Source organism: Etheostoma spectabile, chromosome 2, assembly GCF_008692095.1.
Source record: "Etheostoma spectabile isolate EspeVRDwgs_2016 chromosome 2, UIUC_Espe_1.0, whole genome shotgun sequence".
Taxonomy (NCBI): domain Eukaryota; kingdom Metazoa; phylum Chordata; class Actinopteri; order Perciformes; family Percidae; genus Etheostoma; species Etheostoma spectabile.
In genome coordinates, this window is record NC_045734.1 from 23988435 (window position 1) to 24010787 (window position 22353).

The 22353-nt window shown below is 40.8% G+C and overlaps 1 protein-coding gene across 1 annotated transcript in view; it reads left to right on the top strand.

The window, feature by feature from the left end:
• Positions 1-22353, top strand: part of sdk1a (sidekick cell adhesion molecule 1a) — a 259374-nt gene that overhangs the window by 147473 nt on the left and 89548 nt on the right. Inside the window, 2 exon segments of the mRNA XM_032542220.1 lie at positions 9779-9793; positions 9796-9880. Of these exon segments, the coding sequence (XP_032398111.1) occupies positions 9779-9793; positions 9796-9880 (100 nt within the window).

Consider the following 22353-nt stretch of genomic DNA (forward strand, 5'->3'; position numbering starts at 1 on the left):
TCATCGAGACCACGGCTACGGACGCCAAAAAGAAACACTGAGGGTGTAGGGGAGGTGCACATCGGTCCTGTCTTGTGTGCACCTTGGGACAAACGCCTTGTGTGTGGGGGGTGGGGGGTGGGGTGGGCTTGCGGTGTGTGTCATGGGGGTGGTGGGGGTTGGGTGATCGGGGGGGGGGGGTAGGGGTGTGTGTTGATGGGTAGTGCTTGGGTTGTGTGGGCGTCGTCGGCGTGCTGTGTGGTTGTGATGTGCGATTCGCTACAGTGCTACATTCCTTGCGAAGGTATTCCATGACCCCCTTGAAAACAGTTTTCAAACTTACCTTTTTGCCTAGTTTCAGGCGTCAAACCCAGATATAAAACGTCTTTTTTGTGTGATGAGACCCACAACATCGCAAGTGGACCTAATCGTGTGTGACAGTGTAGAACGAAATTCATTTATATTCTATCCCAAATGACCTTTTTAGTCATCACAAATAAAAAACCTGACGAAAATTGGCGCGGTGCAAAATTGTCAGCCCCCTTAAGTTAAACTGTACGCCACCTTTGGCCGATGCCACTGCAAGTCGCGTTGGGATCTGTCTCTTCAGGGCATTTGCACTATTGAACGGAGACACGTGTTTCTGATACAGGTTTTGCCCTTCTTCTTGCCAACAGCAGGGGATCTCCGCTAGGTTGGATGGCGCACGGTGTCGAGTCATTGAACAGCAGTGTCAGTTCTTCCACAGATCGGATCCCGTCTGGACTGGGCAAGTGTACAACAAGATCCTCGGACCCTGAATATATTTTTTGTGAACCATTCCATTGTAGATTTTTGTTTTTGTTTTTGGATCATTGGCTCCGGTCTTTTTGCATACTCATCAGGTTTCTGGCAGAAAGGCCTAATGGGCTAGAGCCCTTCACATAAAGGTAACAGGCCGGCTTGGAGGCCGACTAGGACGCAGCCAGACACAAACATCTGGACATGGTCCACCCTGAACGACTGTGCTCGATGAAGTCAAAAGTGCGGGGGTGTTGTAGATGAAAGTGATGGTCATTATTTCTATGAGTGTGTGTACATTTGTGTACACACACAGGTGAAGCAAAATCTAAGCGGTTGCTGCACAACATTAACAAAAGTCTTTCAGACCAAACACAAACATATATACATATACGCGTACCACATCACAAGGAGAACGAGACTCACAAAGAACGTGACACCCAGACATACTGTGGCACCACAAATACTAAGTGCCAGGAGGCACCACACCACATAAAACAGAGAAACTAAACAACGCGTGACACACACCGGTGCCAGAAGGTTTGACCACGTGAACATATCACTAAGTGCAGATGATTTATGCGTTTACGTTGTAACTGGGTTTGATTTGACTCAGTTATCGACCACATAACAATTCCTTATATAAAACTACCTAACACAGCGTGGAGTGGGAACTCACAGTCACACCAAGCGAGCCCTGCCAGCGGGACGCTGCAGCAAAGGAGTCATCATGCACATGGAGCCACCGGACGTTGTATCTTTGCTGTGCGTACTCCCTAGATAGAGCGTGTACAATGGAGGACAGTGCCTGGAAAGAGAAGTTTAAACTCTCAGAACACATATGAAATTTGCTTCCAGAGTATTGCTTGTCCTATAACTCACAGCACGCCGCTGTATATCTCATCATCACATAAATCGCCCTGCTAATGGGGCGCAAGAATTACTTAGTACCCACGTTAATCTGCCCTGACAAGTAAAAGAGGAAGCACAGCTTCTTGCCTCCTCAGTACAGCCTAACACTCTTGTGCATGGAATTCTCATGTCAGATTCTCCCATATATGATCATACTCCTAATTCAGTTTCTGTAGGCACCCTTTATGGTACATCACAATAATCATCTGCATACATCAGATGAAATACCGCAGCCCCCAAATACATCATTTTTACACACGCCAGGTCCTTTAAATACACCATATATAACTTAATAGAACGGTAAATATTCCCCCCTTTTCCTAACCCCTGGTTGCTGGGAGGAGCCGTGTTGCCTCCCCCATCTAGCTTGCATAGTTTTATGGTAATACCAATTCTGCAAGATACGTTATCAGGTATGGGGAACCCCCCACTCTTGTAATTTTCTAAATAATTTACCGTGATACACGGTCCAAATCCCCGCTTTGGTGCATCAAATGAAACATAAACCACTGTTAAACCTGTCTGTTACACTGGTACACGTTTCTCTCAGTGCAGTATACCCTATCTTGCTATTTTTTACTTTTTAAAAACAACTTGACTGTCCGTGGTTATTATCTATTCTTTGTATCTTCAATAGATTTGTTCTAACACTTTTGAAGTATACTCCGCTAGAGCATCGGCCTTTAATTTTCTTTGCTTGACACCTTAAGGTTTTGTCTTTATATCTTGGATAGAGTACAGTAACATAGGTCCGTATATTAATCCAGAAAAGCATATAGAAAGTAACACTGGATTCCATGGCTTGCCCTTCCAATGGTGTTCATCTGTTATTGGTCTAGACCACACGCTTTGTTCACAGCCATTCCTTAATGGCATTGTACTTCATCAGTCTAATAACCACACCCCTCTCAGTAATGACTCACGCAACAGATAATTAGCAATCTCAACACAGTTAAAAATCTTTCAAAATGTTTCCCACTCTCAGCAATATTTTCCTCCCTGTGATTCCTCAATGTTGGATGGCAAGGGCATCTTCCTGTTATTCCTTCCAGAACTCATACAAATCATTCTGTTGTCAACTTGTCTGCCCCAAATTTGCCTCACCATCTGCTCAATTACTTTTTGATAAAACATACCGCATATTTAAATAGGCTGTATCTTTTTCTTATCTCAAATTCTGTCCAACCTACTTTACCAGATGAGCCCATTTAAAAAGCTTCTTTAGCTCCCGTTGAGTTCAGACACCTATTTGTTCCATCTGGATCTAATCTGTACTTTCTTTCCCATGATTATATTTGCTGGCATTAATTAAACTGTTCAAATTTTGTCATACATATACCCATATCACTGTGATGTTTTTGCCTCATACAACTTAGTTGCCACACAGAGTAGCTTCAAGAGGTAATCAATACTACTAATACTATCATCACTCCACCGTGCATTATATTCCATATATCATTGTGTTAGCTTTGCCAGTCACTCTTCGGTGTTGCTCTTGTTGTAATCTAATCATAGCTATTCAGCTCAGGAAGACTGTCAAATTTATTACCATACGAAAGGAAAGGATGTATGTGATCTGCTGTGCTAAACCAGACAGAATCTCAACTCCAAGCAATCATTAGCATCAGCTGTACATATACAAGTGGTCTAGCCAATATTTGGCATTTGCTTACACACAGGTGGATTTCCTATGTTCTCATCATTGTCCTTTAGTCCAACATGGGATCCATTAGATACCGCACTGAACTTCTGGAGACAGTTTTGCCGGCACTGAAGAAATGGCGGAATAATTTTCATGTCCAATGTTCCAGTTTTTTTTTTTTTTTTTTTAAAGTTCAAACACCAATAATTTCGTTCCCTTCATGATTGGTGTCCCGCGTGTTTTTGATTCTTCACAAAAAATACAGTTTTATATCTTTATGTTTTGAAGCCTGCCACGGGCAAAAAGGTAAAAACGTTTAAGGGTGCCGAATATTTTGCAACGCACTGTATGTACTTGTGGTGGGTGTGTGTTTGTCCTGTGCACGCGGTGCCGTGAATTTGCCGGTACCCCCGGGCAGTTGCGCTGTATGAGCCCATGTTGTTGACACACTGGCCTCACGGCCTCAACAGGGCTGGGGCGCTTCTACACACTCTCCACATCTGGAACATACACGTAGTCTTATGATTACTGCTTTCAAACATATTTTAGAGAGATAAGATTCATTCTTAACTTTCCTCATACCATCAAAAGTCTGTTTTGTCATGTCGACAAACATACTGTAGCACAAGAAGTCCAGGTATTCATATATAAAAAAGTATTAATTGTTGCAAGTGGAACATAAGTAACCTTTTCCTTTGTGGTTGTTGATGTATACTTCCGTCGCCATTTCCCTTTATTATGACTTTGTATAGAGGACCAAAAGTGCCATGATAGGCTAATAAGCATTCCAAAGCAAGTTTGATACAACACATTTACAAAATTACACACTGCTGCGAACAGTTGCCTGAAATGTTCTGTGCATAACAAAACCTCCTAGCTATAGGGTAATAGGTCAAATCAGAAGGGTTACCTTTACACCTTCCAATCAGTGCTTTCAGGGTCAAAGCAAGGTATCGTGTACAGTATTTTAGATGTATATTCTAGATATATTATTATCGCTCCAGTTCAAGACCTAGTTAAAGTTAATTGGCTCACTATTTGAATAAACTATTTTTTTGATGTTAATAGATTGCTGACTCTCACTTTCGAATAGCAGGAAAGGTCAATGTTTTCCTAATGGTTTGTGTTCCCCAAGCTGTACGCCATATTTCCCAATCTCTTTCTCTGGAGTTCTCGTCATATTTTAAATGGGTTGACAGGATGTTTCGATCCCTGGCCCGCAGTCCTATGAAGTGTCCTTTGACACTGAACCCCAGTTGCCCCCGATGCTGCCCCATCGGATGTAAATGTGTTTGAGTGTGTTCTGATGAGCAGGTGTCCGCTTGTACAGCGCCTCGGACAGCAGCGTCTGAATGATGAATTGTTCCTGTACTATGTTAAGGAGTCTCTGAGTGGTCTGTAAACTAGAAAAGCGCTATATAAGAGAGTAATTTATGTACATTTCAGGATAAATAAGACATTTAAAATGAATAAATTGCAAAGATGATTATATAGGAAGTTCCATCTCAAACAGGCTCCACCCTCCTACTCTCTATGGTAATACCTCCTCTCCATCTGCAGACTTCTTTGCATGTAGAGTATCTGTTATGGTTTGGTTATTTTTGTTATATATTTTGTCCTTGTGATTGGGTTTTTGTCTTGTATATGTTTTAAGTTCTTGTTTGTTCCTGTCTTGTCTGTCTTGGTCTCTTGGTGTATGTTCTGTTTCCTGTAGTATTTTTTGTAGTCTGGTTTTAGATAGTAGATAGATAGATAGATAGATAGATAGATAGATAGATAGATGATCGATAGATAGATAGATGTAATAGATAGATAGAGATTATTTATTTCTCCAAAAAAAAGGGAATTAGGTGTTATTTTCTTTGCTGTCCCTTGTCTGTATTTTACTTGCAGGTTTCCCTCTCATTTGATTACCGATGACTTCCACCTGTTTCCCACCCTTGTGTCCCCTGTCCCTTGTTACCCTATGGCGTTTAGTCTTAGTGTTCCCCTTGTCCCTTGTCCGTTTGTCAAGTCGGGTAGTGTACTGGGTGGGTTTCTGTTTAGTGAGTACCTCCTTGACTATCCTTTTCTGAACTTTTATTTAGGTTTTGAGACCTGTCCTGTTGGTTCTGGCATTAGTTTTTTGCGTGTTGTTTTCTGGACCTCAGTTTTTGGTATGTACTTTGTTAGATCTTTCTGGATCAAGACTTTTGCCTGCTCTCTCCCATTTGGTTCTACATCTTAAAGCTTGTAACAGAGCCTACCATCACCGTCGGTCTCCAGCCGGGGACAGGGTGAAGCCGGCCACACTGCACAGAAGGAGCCGTAGTGTGTTCTGGCAGTGCCCCGTGTACAGACTGCTCTCCTGGCACTCATCAACATCTGAAGAGACCCCAACAGGAGCATTGAATTCACACGGGCACAATGCCAAGTTCAAGCAATAATTTTCCCCGCACATGTCGACACCCCCACAGTTTCTTAGAGTAGTAAATACATATACTGGGCGTACGACACCACCCACCTAGTCGTTTTGTATCACCATTTTGATCTACCTCGATACACACCTTGATTCTTTTTTTGTGTTTTTTGGGTGATGGGGGGGTTGCTCCGTAAAATTAATACATTTTTTCTGCCACATGGCAGTCGTTGTCATTATTAATCCCACTTTGCAACACAGTATACAGAGACCTTATGTATGATATTGATTGATTCACATGGTGATTGATCCACACAAAGATTCTTTACCTTAAAATGTTTCAAATCGTTTAGGTGTTCATTACTGTTGTGGAGAGACATAAGAATAATGTTAATGGTAAAGTAATACAATTCCTGCTCCCAACTGTGGGGAACAAAGAGGAAAGTGCTTTGGTGCCTACGTAAAGGTGCCGTTTACAAGTAGCTAATGTCAATGTAATTCCTGAGGTGGGTAACATTGGATCATATATATTATATATATGCACCCATGTACCAAACACTGTCTTTCTTGTCTCCTTCTCTGAACACTAGGCTGCCCAATGTCCATTACTCCATCTCAAACATCCATTACCTTTAAAAGTGTAGTGGGCAAGGCAGGTTGGAATTGGGTCCCAGTAGCTTACCTGAAAAAGCCACAATTGGCTCTTTATCATGGTAATTTTTTCGTAGAGATTCCTTTTTTGATTTATGGGTTTCAAACATTCATGTTTTGGTGTCTTTAATCTATAGGGTGTGACAAGCTTGATGCATTAGTTTTTAAGAGTACGTAGCCTCTTTAGGACTGCTCGGTGCCGTGGCAGTGTGCCTGAGAAAATTTAACAACTAGTTTCATGGCAGCACCAACATTCCTGTATTTTCCAAAACGTTCAATGATTTTCACTATTCCACGCTTCCCTCCTGCAATAGATTGAAATCCATGACTTTTTCGTTTCCATGACCGGACAGAGCACCCAGGGCTGTGTGTTCAGCTCCCTACTGTCAGCCTGTAACACCCACTGTCCCCCCCGAAATGGAGAAAACAAGAGGATGTATGTTTGCAACGTCTGGTTGTTGGTTGCTGACTTGCACCCGAGTGTCATGACTCTTTTTTTTCAATCCAAAATTTTTTTTTTAAACCCTGAGCCTGTTGTCGGATTGGGTTATTATTTAATAGATACCTTGCTGCATAGCCACATCCTTTTAAAACTCTCAAAGAAGGTCTAATTTCTTCATCTTTCCACACTGACAGAAGGATTTACTTAGACAGTAGCTCTGGTTAAACAACATCCAGTCCTGGTTTAACCCTCACAGCCCTAATTCTTATCAGTTTGGTGGGTGGGGAAGGCTGCGTTGAATGGCAGGAACCACAATAAGGACAGAGTGCTCCTCCAATTCACATCCCAATAGGGGACGAAGAAGGGTGTGCAGCGCCATGTAACAATGTGGTCTGGTCTCGTCCAAGCTTTCCACTGACTTATATAGTATGCACTTGTTCATGTGCAAGATTCAGGTCGGACAAGTGTTGAACCAGTGCCATAGGCTGTGGTTGGCAATGGCATGACACAGGCCTAATGCGTCACCTTGTTTTGACTGAAATTTGATGGGTTGGCTCTGCATGTTTAAATATTTCAACTTCAAAAAATCTTATCTTGAGCGCTTTTAAGACCGTCACTTAATAAGGTATAGCCATGGAAGAGACAGTGAGCTGTCAGGAGGAATACAGAAAGAACTGAGTGGCTTTTCAGAGTCTAAGCTGTGAATGCAGGTGGCCTACTAGCTTACGACTACAAAACAAGAGGTGAAACCCAGGAAGGAAGTTACTATTGTACATAATGAATGCACATTGTGTTTGTTTCTGATCTGAATTTCCTTTCCACTGTTTGCAGATGACAGTCAGATTTTTACCTCTTAAAAGAAACTAACTCAGTTGACAACTTTCAATTGTCTTGACACATAAAAGCCTGGAGGCCTGAACTTTTTAAGTTTCAATGATAAAAAACAGAAGTGATGGTTTTTGGGCACCACTGGGACCCTGCCTGTAGATTGGGCTCCTTGGCCACCCTATATTAAATCTAACATTACAAACCTAGGAGTTAAAGTGGACCCTGAGCTTAAGTTTGACAATCAAATCAAAGCTGTTGTCAAATCAAGCTTCTTTCATTTGAGGCAATTGGCCAAAATAAAGCCAATTTTGTCAAGGCAACATTTTGAAACTGCAATCCATGCCTTTGAACTACAGGCTGGACTTACGTAATTCACTATATGTGGGGGTAGTGGGTCCTCCATCACCCTCTCCAGATGATACAAAATGCAGCAGCAGTCTTTTAACGGGCACAGGTAAACATGAGCCATCTCCCTAATTAGCTTCACTACACGGCTTCTATTCAATTTAGGATCCATTTTAAAATTCTGTTATTTGCTTTTAAATCACTAAATGGTCTTGCCCCGCCATACCTCTCTGAGCTTCTACACTCTTATAAAACCCGTCCGCGCTCTCAGGTCAGATGATCAGCTGCTCCTGACTGTGCCTAAAACTAAGCGTAAGCTCAGAGGTGACCGGCCTTTGCTGTGTCTGCCCCAAACTATGGAATGATCTGCCTTGCATGTAAAACAGGCCTCTCTTTATCTGTTTTAAAACCCTTCTAAAACCCATCTTTTCCTCTTTGGCTTTGACACAAGAAGATGTTGACTTCATTTACTTGTTCTTATTTGCTACTTTGTGTGTTTTTAAATTGTATGGTTATTAATTATAAATAATGTGTTGTATTTCTGTACAGCACTTTGGTCAACTTTGGTTGTTGTAAAGTGCTTACAAATAAAGTTGGTATATGGTAGGTATTCCCTCTGATTCATAGTTTATTGAGCATATTGTGTGTAACCTCTGTATGTTGAGTACAATTTATAGGGGTGGTAGCAGCTCAGTCAGTAGGGAGTTGGGTGTATCTGAAGGGTTGCTGGTTCAAATCCCCTACGGATCAAAGTATTGGTGGTGGACTGGTAGCTGAGAGGTGCTAGTTCACCTCCTGGGCACTGCCAAGTGCTTTTGAGCAAGGCACCGACCCCCACTGCTCTGGGCGCCTTTCCGTCACTCTGACATCTCTCATTTAGTGCATGTATTGGTACTGTGCAGTGTGTGTGTAATTCAGCCCTGTGTGTAATAACACAGAGTGTAATTTTAGTTTCCCCTTGCAGTATTAATAATGTATACATTAGCATTATTATTATATTATTATTTAATCCACCCTTCCGCACAGCCAAATGGTAAACCTTCTATTGTAGCACTGCATGGTTAATCAACGGTTCAATGTGGTTTTGTCTTCACAAATCAAATATAGTTTTATTTACTCAAGATTACCTCATCCTAAAAATGTTGACAAAGAAAGAAAAGCAGTGTAGTGTTGCTTCGTAAAATCAACTTTGGACGGAAATAAGAAAAAGAAGAATATTGGACCACAGATGGCTATAAGATTCCGACAGTTTTGGTCCATCTGTTTTGCAGCAAAGTTCATTCTTATCTATATCGTATCATACCATCTCATCAAGACTACAGTTAGCCAAAACATTTAAAATTGTACTACAATATACACACGTTTATAAACGGATAATTTATTAGCGGCCATTTCAGGAATCGGATGCCGAAACAACCACCTACAATTAAGTACAAGTAAACAACAAGTAAGTTTCTGAATGTCCAACAGATCATTGAAAATCCATGTTGATGGTTAAGTTAGTATAGACCATTTGGAGTTTAAAATTAAAGTTAATAAAGTAACTAAAGTTAAAAGGCTAATTCATACAGGTCTGTCCAGCGTTAGATAAAGTAAACACATGGTGTGAGTATGTATAGAGATATATATGTGTGTGTGGTGTGTGTTGTGTGTGTGTTGTGTGTGTGTGGGTGTGGTGTGTGTGTGGTGTGTGGTCTGTGATGGATGAAAAAGTATCACGTTAGAACAATAGTGTGCATGTATAAATGTGTATCTTAGTGGAGTGGGAGACTGCCTCTCATATCTTCTCTCTCTGTCACAGATCCTGAATCAGAACTTGTGCTCCGGCGATTGTGATTGGACCTAAAGACACAACAGTGGTGGCAGGAAGTGAGGCAACACTGGAATGCATTGCTAACGCCAGGTAAATGTATCTTATGCACACACACACACACACAACACACACACACACTCACACACACACACACACACACACAACACAAACACAAAGAGCAAACAATTCCTAGGCAGCACTGTTTTCTTCCAAGGCAATTAGCAACATAAACTTGTACACAGCCTGTAGTGTATCCTTCTATTCCCCTGAACAACTGCTTTGGATGGACTCTTCTCTCAAGACAAGAGGAACACTTCATACCCGGCCTACACAATTGGTGGCCACAGGCCACATTCGGCCAAAAGCACAACTGCCAAGTGGCCCAGCAGATCAGCTCAATGCCGCGACGCTTCCTGTTTTTCTGTCTGAACAGCCTCCAATGGTTAACATGATTGCCGAAAGGAAACAGTGAACACTGCCAGGCATTTCTGCGTGCCCATTCTGCCTGTGTCTGCGTCTGCGTCCGCCCATTCACTATTTTCTTAGAAATAGCCTAGTTTCACTGCTTTTGTGATTGTGTTATTTAAATTACAACTAATTCCACATATTTTGTCAGTGTGTCTAAGCCATAGAGACAAGCAGACATGCACACACAAGCAGACATAACAAACAGACACACAAATATGCTGCTGAAAATGTCTGCTCCAACTACATTTCGTAAAATCTGTACCATCTGAATTTGTTATTGAATTGCCCTTTACACAAGTTGCAACCTTATTTTGTGTAGTAGATTAAGGGGTGGCGTGAGTACAGTATACAGTAGCTTTATATAACTTCTGCAGTACTTGCCAATGTTTTCCATCAAAAACAGAATTCAGTGATTCTGATGCAGAGGATGGAGAAACAAGGGGATTTGGAAACTGCATTTTGGGTAGCCACAGTTACATCCTAGTATACACCCAAGAGAACATATCAATATAATGTCCAATATTAATTGAAAAGAAAAGTGCAACTGAGGCTGCTTTGCCAAGATATGGCACTTCTAACAGGTGATGTTCAAAGCTGTACTGCTCAATATGCTGTATTGAGTTTCAACTGCAGACTAAGTTTGTTGGCTTGGTCATTTAGTCCAGGCTAGGCGTGCTGTTCGATGTTAGAGCTGAACTCCCTTTAAATATTTCCTTAGCAGCACTTGACCAGCACTTGACCACTGGGTAGCACTCAAGGTCCAGTATGACAAAAACATATTACACAATAATATATCTTAGCACAACAGGATCCATTTCCATCATACAGATATTGAGAAATACATGTTTTGTCAGACCAGTCTCTTATTTATTGGTTCTTTCAACCCACCACCACTGGTATTACAGCTGTAGACACAATAGCTCAGAGTCTCCTGCATTCTTCTGTCAGAAACAATCCACTCCACAGGGACTTTTTCTGATATCAGAGAGTAACTCAAAGCTACTCGCTCCAGAGATATGCTGTACCCTGAAAAAAACTGAAGAGAGAAACTATTCTATTGATGTTTGGGAGAAAGGAGAGTATGATCAGTGAAATCAAGTGCGGTGCTAAAGTCTAAAAGCATCTGCTATCCACATTCTAACCATTAATCAGTCATATGCACTAATGCAGCCCTGGTAAAATGCTAACATATTAGGAGTTTGATTGAAAACAAGCTGTGCCAGTAGTCTTATATTAAGGGCTGTAAAATCTGCTTCTCTGTCTTGGGGACATTTTGAATAGTTGTTATGTGGACAGGACCCACTGAGTAAGCCATTACATTTTGACATATCATCCCAGCCGTAAGTTTAATTTCTTTTCCATTCCAACTGTGTCAACACCTCGACGTGTATCATCAGAGATAAAAAAAAAGAAAGAAGAAGAAGCTCTCTCAACTATATCCAAGAAAAGGCAAAAGACATTTTGTGTCTGACATATTATTTACAGTTGGACTGCATATTAAGTGGACTTGTTGCAAATACATCAAGTTACCCACTTTGAAAAACTAAGTAATCGTAACTTCCTAAATAGTTGAAGTACAATTGTTTTTACTGCCAATTATTTTTTACTAAAAACCTTATAAACATCCAGGAGAGCAACAGAAAATATGTCGCAAAATGCAAGAATACTTTTCCACTTTTTTCCCGTCATATATCCGAAAAGTGTATCCTCTACCTTACGGTAACACGGCTGAATTACTTGTAATGGCTTTCTTTGCCTCCTCCACATTTCTTAATTTGCCTTTGCTAGTGCCATCTGATGTCAATCAAAGTGATTGCTATTGGAATACAAGCAACGAATTTAGGGGGAAATTATTAATATAGTTCACTATACAAAATAATGTGACATTAATGATCTTTAACTAATGAAGATATCACTCAATATGTCAGTATGACAGATGCTTGTATTTCATACTTTTTTATATCCTTTTTTTTATGTCACTAGCTGTTGTGCAGTAAATCAGTTGCACATTTTAATACAGATTGCTACTAAGATTTGAAATGTTGCATTAAAATGCACCATATTACAGAACTGTACTTTCATAAATAGATAAATGCTGTATTAATACTGTCTTACGCACGTACACACACAAGAATATGTTCTGATGTTGTTTATCCAAAACAAATATTCACTATACATGAAACTCTTTTTCCTTTCTTCAGCATTCAAATAACTGACTAAAGCTCCTCCATTCTGAGTAGAGTTGACTGCTGTGGTATACAACTGTCATCATTCATTTCCTGCCTCATTGACACATAAACTGAGGATTGAATTGTTGTAATTGCCTTGTGTCACTCTTTTTTTCCTTTTCCAATTCACCCTGCCCTGCTATTCTTTTCTCCTCTCTTCTTCCTCACAGACCGATTGACAGCCTTGTGGTGTCATGGAAACGTGATGGGCGTCATCTGGCAAGTGGGCGTCGGGCTCACTCTTCCTGCCCACCTCTTGGACACAGGGTTATATGTTTGTGAAGCGTTGCTTAGCACAGCTCTGCCAAACCTGTTGAGGCAAGGGCACACCCTCACTGTGACGGGTAAGAAAAAAAGTGCAATCCCCTCACTCATCACAACGCGCACTCACTCACACGCGCACTCACACACACACGCACGCACGCAACACGCACGCACACACACACGCACGCGCGCACACACACATACACCACACTGCCTAACTGATATCAAGATTATCCTGGATAGGCCTGACCCATCAAGCCTAATTCTCTCAACATGTACCATAATTTCTTTTAACCATCTTGTCTTTTTCTTGTACATGTTTTGCTCAGGCACTGTTTCATCTGTTTATTCCTCCATTATTTCTACTTTTCGCTAGAAGCAGGAGTGAACACCTCGGGGCAGTAACTGTCAACTACAGACTACTCTAGCGAATCTGTGTCCACATTCGCCAATAAACTGCCCATTGCAGTCACAAACAGCTGTTGCATTCATGTACACACTATTTCATCCAGTGTGCTCACAAATACATGCATGGTTTACTCAACGCATACACACAATCACAAAATGGCACCTCAGACACACCAGTCTGTTTGCCGGCAGCTAAATTAGTTTTGTTCCCTGGAGTCGCCATTCATAAGAGAAACAAGAAACCACTCAAACAGGAGCGCTCTGTCCCAATCCACTCCTGTCCTCGATATGTGGTGTAAATAGAAAACATCACACACACAGGCAGGAGCGCTGATTGATGAAGCAAAACTTTTTTCCCCCCAGTTCGTCAGCGTCTTTTTGATCTGCTTGATTGTCGGAATGAGGGAGCACCTAAACAGAGAACAATCTACCAACGCCTACAGAATACTCACTAGTCAGAAAAGAACCTGCCTGATATTTTTATCCACTCATTCTCTTTCTGTTCTCCCGCTTCCTTCTAACACCAATTTTTGTACCCCCCCTCCCTCTCTCGCACGTTATGTTCCTTTATTAGGCCAACGGGACAAAGTCTGCATGCATACATATGTATCAGAGGAGTAGAGACTGATGAATACATTGGTACTGGCCTCTTTTTCTGCTATGGGCTCAACAGACCTTGAAAGGGATTCCTAAACAGAATAGTGTGTGTTGTTGAAAGAAAGAGACGACCACGAAGGAATTCATTATTCAATTTCATTTCTTTTCTGCCCAGATCCACTAATCGGAATTATTATGACACTCTGTTCCCATGTTGTATACGTACAGCGTCTACTGGTGCAACAACAATATAGCTGTTGTTGTTTTTGAAGGCAGACAGCAGGACTCCAAAGAATCCCAAAGCTTTAAAACCCAACCACCCAAACACTGCATCTAGGTCCTTGCACTCACCTGAATAAAGGCGATTAATGCATTGTGTATCGTTGTCACGCCACATGGTTGTTATTCTCTCTTGTTTTCCTATTCGTCTGTTCAATACATTCCTACTTCGTTTCTCGTCTTGACGTTCTCTTGTCAAAACTCAATAAAACAAATCAAAATAAGATGGGAGACAAGAAAATGGGCGCATGTGTGGGTATCAAGCTCACCACATGTAGTGAAGAACTCAAAGTCAAGAAAAATAAGCAAAAGTGCTAGAGCAACAGGAAGTATACCGTGTAGCTGTCCACACAAACACCGCTGGATCAAACTTACAGCTGTCTTTTTTTTTTTACTTCATTGCCACCTCAGTTTACCCATCCACTGTGTGATGCTACAAAGGAGAAATAGAGAGACGTGGAGGAAAGGGATATATTCTCTTTTTTCTTAAGCACCGCAGCATTAAATGACAGCATGGTGTCAAAACATTACTGTATAATGGTATATTAAACAAGTATGGAGCCTTAGGAAAAAATGTAAAAAACTTCTACTAAAAATGTTTTTCCTTGTTCGGAAGACTATATTTTTGTGACAACGGTATAAACATTCATTATTAGTGCGTGCACTGGACATTTCGTTTTCCTCAAAGTCATTTTCAGTGAACAAGTGCTGTACTGTGTTTAGCCACTTTCCCGAGATACCAGAATGAAAAGGAATTAGAGCCGGTTTTCTTCTCCCCCTCTCTGGTTTTTCTGTGTCAATATCTTTTGCAAATATTAGTGAATATTAGAAAGAAATGGAGCATATGCCAGAGTAAGTCAATTTCCTAACACATAGCATTACAGTAATACACCAAAAGGCATACATTCACATTCACATCGAGGGAAGCGTTGTCTCGCAGCTGCTCTCAGCATTAGAGCGACAAGGGTGAGATGTTTAGAGAGGAGCCGGTATTGGCAGAAAATTAAGTAGTTTTAAAAGGGAATTGTTTCCCTTGGGAAACTCAGGAATGGTTTTTTCTTGAATGTGGGGGGAAATCATTTACAGGACATATAGACAGAATTCGCCTTGCAATGCCACTTAAGATACTCAAGGCTAAGGGGGATCCTCTTATTAGCAGTGCCATGTTTTCCATTTGAAATCTCTTCTCTATTACTTTTTGTTTTGATTGCTAAACAACAGTTGCACATGGGGAAACCTCTAACTACAGACTGTATTACCTACAGTCACACTCTGAACTAACAGGTCCATCAGCTGCAAAACTCATTCCAAGTAACACACTATTAACACATCTCAAAACAGGCTCAGTGCAGCCAACACTAGGAACATCCTCACTGAGATAACACACTGTCACTCAGAACACACTGAGAGTAAAAGCACTAGCATCAAACACCAACACAGAAAATACTAACTTTTCATCTTACAGTTTGAATAATTTGAGACTTCACGGTACTCAATAGTTCTTAAAGAAAAGAGCGACATTCTTCACATGAACATTTTATTTTAAAACATACCAGTTTTTTCACACACCAAAAGAAATGTAATTAGCTTCAACATATATATATATATATAATATATATGTTACCAATTTGCCTTTAGTAGTTTATGTAATGATTGAAAAAAAAAGTTTAAAATGTAAGGTCCTAATAGGGCTGTAACAATTGATGTCACGGTTCATATCATGATTTTTGCCCACAATTTGATACAAACTTGAATTTTTATTTTTTTTAATTACATTGTAAACGTAATACAACATTTTTCTGCCACATGGCATCGTTTTGTCATTGATTATTCCCACTTTGCAACACAGTGTACAGAGACCTTATGTATTGATATTGATTGATTACAGTGTTGATTGATCCAACACCAAAATTCTTTTGTACCTTAAAATAATGTTTCTAAATCGTTTTAGTGGTTCATTAACTGTTGGCATGAGACATAAGAATAATGTTAATGGTAAGAGTTAATAGACAATTCTGCTCCCAAACTGTAGGGGAACAAAGAGGAAAAGGCTTTGGTGCCTACTGTAAAGGTGCCGATTGACAAGTAGCTAATGCTAATGTAATTCTTGAGGTAACGTAAGATTACAACACCGTTCAAAACGCTCAGTTATTTTAGTACGATTGTTTTGACCACGGTTTACACCTCTGGGAACCACAAATTCATCAGTAACATAACTGTATAGATAGACAACTACTCTATGGTAATTTAGCTAGCTAGCACACCGCTGTCTTCTGACTCAGTGTCCTGGCGCTGAATCACAGTGTGTGGACATTGTGGTTAAACATGGTGGTGCAGACGTAGTTTGAGTTTTCATGTGCAGCTCCAGTTGTGCCCACTGTTGTTCAGCAATCAAAAAAAAACTGTAAAGAATAAAGGCTTGTCAAGTGGAAACTTCCTTCAATTTTTCTTTCAAGATTTTTTAAAGCTATTAGTGATTGAACAAGTTCAAAGTTTTTTGGGGAGTTTATTAGTAGTAGTTCAAGTGGTTTGCAGCAGCAGGGGGTGTGCTTACTTTTGTTCAGTTGAAATGTTATTTTATCCATATGTTGATTCAGAATGTTTCTCTATTTAAATGCTGTACAATTGTGTTCTAACATTCTTCCCTGCGAGCCACCTTCTTTGACTGCTAAACCAAGAGGAAGATTCACGCTGACCTCGACAGGAATGTGGATATCCCCTGCCTGGCTACAGGTGTGTGCGTTGTGCGTGCGTGCACATTTACATATTTAAGTATGTCTTAAAACAAACCTTACGCCCACATGTACCTTGAAAAAGCTTTGGCCGTGGGTTGTAATTTTTGTCCATTCGGGCTGTGAAGAGATCCGTTGTCAAGGATTCCACTAAAAGTGGACAAATTCCAAATGTGTGACAAAATCCACCGTCCTGTTTGTAAAAGTATATCTGCCGAACCGTATGTAAGGTTTCAGCAGTTGTGAGTAAGTAATGTCAAGTGGGTATCTGCAAGGCTGAGCTGTGGTGGAGGAAAGAAGCACATATAGAAATATTGTATTGTGTAAATAACATAATTTTGGATGTTGCCACTTGCTTTGATAAATTCATACTTCTGAAGGCTTAAATTAGCTTTGGCTGAACTTTGAAATGTATTTTTGCACAGAGCGAGGACTGTTTATTTTGTCTCTTTCTCTGATATTGGAATTGATTAGGGAGGGCTCTCTTCCACAGCCAGTATGGAGAGGAGGAATGATTCCAGCAATGAATAACTCTTCAATCTAACTGTACATATGAAGATTTTTTTTAACATATGCTTTAAGGTCAGTATGATTAAAACAAACTAGCCTATAAGAACAGCATGTGGTCTGATTACATCTAAAGACAAAAGCCTGTGGGGGAAGAGCCACAGTCATAGAGAGAAGCAGAAACAATGGTTTTATTCAATACAGTCTCAGATGATCCAGCACTTTGAAGCATACTGAGTCTCTAACGTTGTTGTGTTTGCAACCGGATGGACCATGAACTGAACTTATTGTGGTGAATCCTCACATAAAATATTCAAACTTGTCTATGTCCGCGCATCATACTTAGTCAGATTGTAGATTTCATAGAAACTGTTGTTTATCTAGTATATACTACCAGGGTGTGTAAAGGGACTCTTATCAATTATAATATGCTGGTTTGGCTCAGTTAGGCTATGCAGCAAATTGTGAATATCGCAATAATGTTACCTTGCGATAAACAGATATTAAAAAATAAAGGAAATCATTTCCAAACTCTTTTGTAGAACATATTGAACATTGAACCGAAAACCAAAGGGCATCTTTAAAAAAAGAATGCCTGTTATGCAGTTTTCTACTGATATTTTCTTCAACTAACAAAACATTGGAGTGTCTTTCGCAATTGTCTCAGCCTTTGCGATGTTTTATTGCACCAGTTGTATCATGAAGAGTGCAGCCCTAGTGTGTGTGCATTATTTGAGGCTTCTGAAGAGGTGACAGTATACTTGTGACACTACAAGCATATTAACATGCTGAGACAAGCCAGAAAATTGCACTTGTTCAGACTCTTGTTTTAAATGGATTACCTAAAAACATTTATATGAGCAGAGGTGACACGACTCTAAAAACGGCCAATATTCCTCTCTGTTCCCGCTCTCCCTCTCCCTCTCTCTCTCCCCTCTCTTCTCTCTCTCTCTCTTCGCTCTCTCTCCTGTCTCTTCTCATCTCAAACCACACACACACACCACACACAACACTGAGCGAGTGTGTTCCTCCTCGGTAATCTGATACAGTGGCAGTGTAATTAAATAGCAGAGGCCTGAGGGTATGAAGAGAGGAGTGGAGGCTGGGAGGAGAAACGAGGGAGGAGGAAAGACAGATAAGATGCAGAGTGACAGAGTGAGCGAGACCAGGAGGGGGTGAAAATACTTCACGCATGTCTGTGAAAGTTGACACCAACAGATTGAGGGAAAGTGTGGAATTCATGTCTCCTCTCAAACACACAAAGTGCACCTCTCTCTCTCTCTCCTCTCTCTCTTTAAACACCACACACACACACACACACACACACACACACACACACACAACACACACACACACACACACACACAAAACACACACGTGGAATGTGCATGATCCCCCTGCCTGTTATATCTGGTATGTCTGTCAGACAGGTGGGAGCTTATACTGAGACACTTGGTGTGCTGCTGTTGCCCACAATTTTTATCAGAATGTTTTTGGCCCCTTCTACCACCCTTATCCTACCACCCAACCTCGAATCATTATTATTAACAGTCATTATGCCCACATGCATTATTATATAGAGACGTAGAAACAGAGAGGAAAGATTGGTGTAAAGGTGTATGTGTGTCTGTTTTCGTGGGAGTTGGAGCATTTGCTCAGCAGTGAGGTCAGCTTGCTTATTAAGGAAAACGTTTCTCCTCTTTGTGTGTTCATTTTCGTGTACATCACATGTAGGCGTGCCCAGCCCAGGATATTCGGTCCGGTGGTACGGACGCGTGTGCTCTTTCCACTACTGGTAACCTCGTAAGGTCACGGCAGGGACCGGGCTGACAGTGCGCAGGGTGCAGCCGGGAGACGGAGGAATATACCAGTGCTTCGCTCGCAACGCTGCTGGAGAAACTCAGGCACACACACAACTCCTTGTCTAGTGAGTTTGTCGACACACTAACATAATGAAACACATGTTTACATAGATTCACTTATACAAACCTTCAGCAGCCATGCTTCTGCTTCCAAGCTCTTGATGCCTCTATAACATGTGAAACAAAGTTTCACATACGCGCCTGACTTTTAAAGGAAATGGGAGATGACACTCTGATGGTTTATGCATGTTACACCCCAAAAACAACAACAATGAATTAATGAAGACACGTACAACCCTTTTGAACCAAGCGCCTGGCAACAGACCCTTTTTTCCGCCGTCAAACTAGCAAAGTGGATTTGGACACGCCCTAATGCATCTGCGCCTTGCGCTTCATGCTGCACGCTTAGATTGTAAATAGGGCCTCATGCTCTAAAAGGTCAGAAAAGAATATAAAAAACTGCACACAAAATACAGTAGTTGATTATTTCAGTGTTGGCTGACTAATCAATTAATCTACTAATTGGTCAGCTATCTTTCTTGCCATCCCACTTATCTTAATTTGGCCTTACCATACAACATTTGCAATGGTCATTATCTTTCATTTAAAAATCAAAACCTAGCGTGCTGCTTTGCCTTGCGAGTGAGTTTGAGCTGGAAAATAGAACACACCTAAAGTTTTTCTTCTGTTGTTTAGCAATGTGACAAGCCAACTACAGCCCGTCTCACAACAGAAGCCTTTTTTGTTTTTGAAATTAAAGTGATAGTCAGAGTCAGTCAAACACTCTGCCTTGACTTGATAGTTTTCAGTGCTGTGCAGCTGCAGACATCACATGCACGTTCAGTTCCATTATGTCTGCTCAGTAGAGTTACGCTCTGTTCTGAGCGTTATATTAAAAGTCCCCATGGAGCTTCATACCACCCACCCTCAACGTTATGCACACACATATAGCACTGGGGAATTAATAAAGCCTCCCTTGATCAAAGAGGGGAATTTTGTTTAGATCACAACTGCATTCTTTATTTTTTTTTAGTCTCTTCCACCATTAAGGAACAACACACCATCTGACAAAATTAGATTACAATAAATATTTACATACTAGAAAGGTTAATCAATATATAAACATGAGCTTTACCATAACTATATTTATATGCCAGAAGCCAGAGTAGGTCTTGGGCTGTTTTCGTAGACAATGAATGGGAGGTTGATTTTGTGGATCCACAGAATTTTTTTTTTTCTTTATACCCCAATGAGCTTTATTCTATTGTTCTTGTTCTGAAACTTAAATGTACCATATACATCAAATACACCCGGGTGCTCTCATTGTCATCTATAATATCTTTCTAATGTTGTATATGGGGTTGTTCATATTTACTAATATTTGGCCCGAAGACCATAGGAATAACATTGTATCATACATTTGAACTTTGGGATAATTCCCCTTAAGCTCTACTCTTGCTCCACTCTTTTCCCACCAGTGTCTTCTCAGTAGCCATCTACTGTCTTCGTTCCTCTCATACTTCTCCATGTATTTCAGGTGTGGCCCCACATTTACATTTCCTCAGTCGACCCAACAACAGTAACTGATGGGACTACAGCCTTTTTCATGTGCAGGCGAGCGGTCGCCAAAACCTGCCATCACCTGGAGGAAAGGTAGACAAACACACACTTTGATTACACGCTGAGCACACACACAAAGACACAGACACCTGACATGATTGTGTTTGGAATAAAATGTGCTTAAAAGTCCCATGACATGGTGCTCTTGGATACTTTAATTTAGGCCTTAGTTGTCCCTAATATCATATCTGAAGCTCTCTCCCAAAATTCAGCCTCGATGCAGAATTACAGCCACTAGAGCCAGTGCACAATGAGCTTCCTTAGGATGTGCCATTTCTGAGTCTGTAGCTATTGAGGAGAGAGAGAAGGGGGCCAGTTGGAGGGTTGGGGTGTGGCTTCAACCAACTGCCACTTTTCATGATGTGCCTTGATGATGATGATGCCATGGGACCTTTAATGACTTAATGAATTTTGCTCACCTCAAGCTTTTAAAAATATATATTTTTTCTTTCCGTAGGATCACAGATCTTAGCTAGTGGCTCTGTCAAGGTTCCAGATTCACACTGTTGCAGTCAGGTGGTTGCAGATCAGCCAATCAGCCTCCAGGATACAGGAGAACACATGCCTCGCCTCCAACTCAGAGGGAACCATCAACGCCACCTCTATGCTCACCGTCTGGAGTAAGACATACACCTTGACACACAAAATCACTTAAATGCTCAATGCCTTTTTTAACATACTAAAACAGACACAAAACACTAATTTATCGTAGCGTCAAACCACATTAGATCAAGGTAAGCAGCAGTGTGATTGGTTATTGATGCAGTAGGCTGGTGTAATGGTTGTATCTAAAGTAATATCTTACTGGCGGGTAAGAGAAAGTATTGAAAACGTTATCGATTGGCTGATTTTATATGTAAACACACGGTATATTTCGCGCAGCTTTAGATTAAATACTGTTGAATTTTGATTAGCACAGCTTCTGTTGACACGATTATATACACACAACACACACACACCAAACCACACACCACACACACACCACAACACACACACATACACACATACACCACACACACACACACATCACACTCACCACACAGGTCAAAAGTTTGGGGTCACTTACAAGTTTCCATACCACCCATATAGACAGAATACAGCTGCTTCTGAGTGGGTGGGCTGATTTAATAATATCTGCATTGCCCTTACGCACCATTCATCCAATGTTCAAGGCCAATGTCTGTTTACTATCTGACATCATTAAAAAATAACTGAGAAAACATTGGAGAACCTTTGGATATGTAAGCAATAATGAATCTGAATCTGCCCTGGTTAAAAAACAATGCAACTGGTCTCAGCTGGTATCTGTTTACAATGGAGTGCAAAAACCTTTGACTCGGTAGTGTGTGTGTGTGTGTGGTGTGTGTGTGTGTGTGTGTGTATCATTCACGTAATATACAGTTGTCTATTGAAACTTTACACATTTATGGAGCCTGGTCACATCCCAAGTTACAAGGACTTAGTTACTGACATAACAGATGCAAGCTTTCACTCACTCTTTCTTGGTTAAAAAACATGAGAAATGCGTAAAACATCAAGTCAAACAAAGCACCCAATAACATGATAGCCAAAACAGCTTTTCACGCATAAGCTGTGGC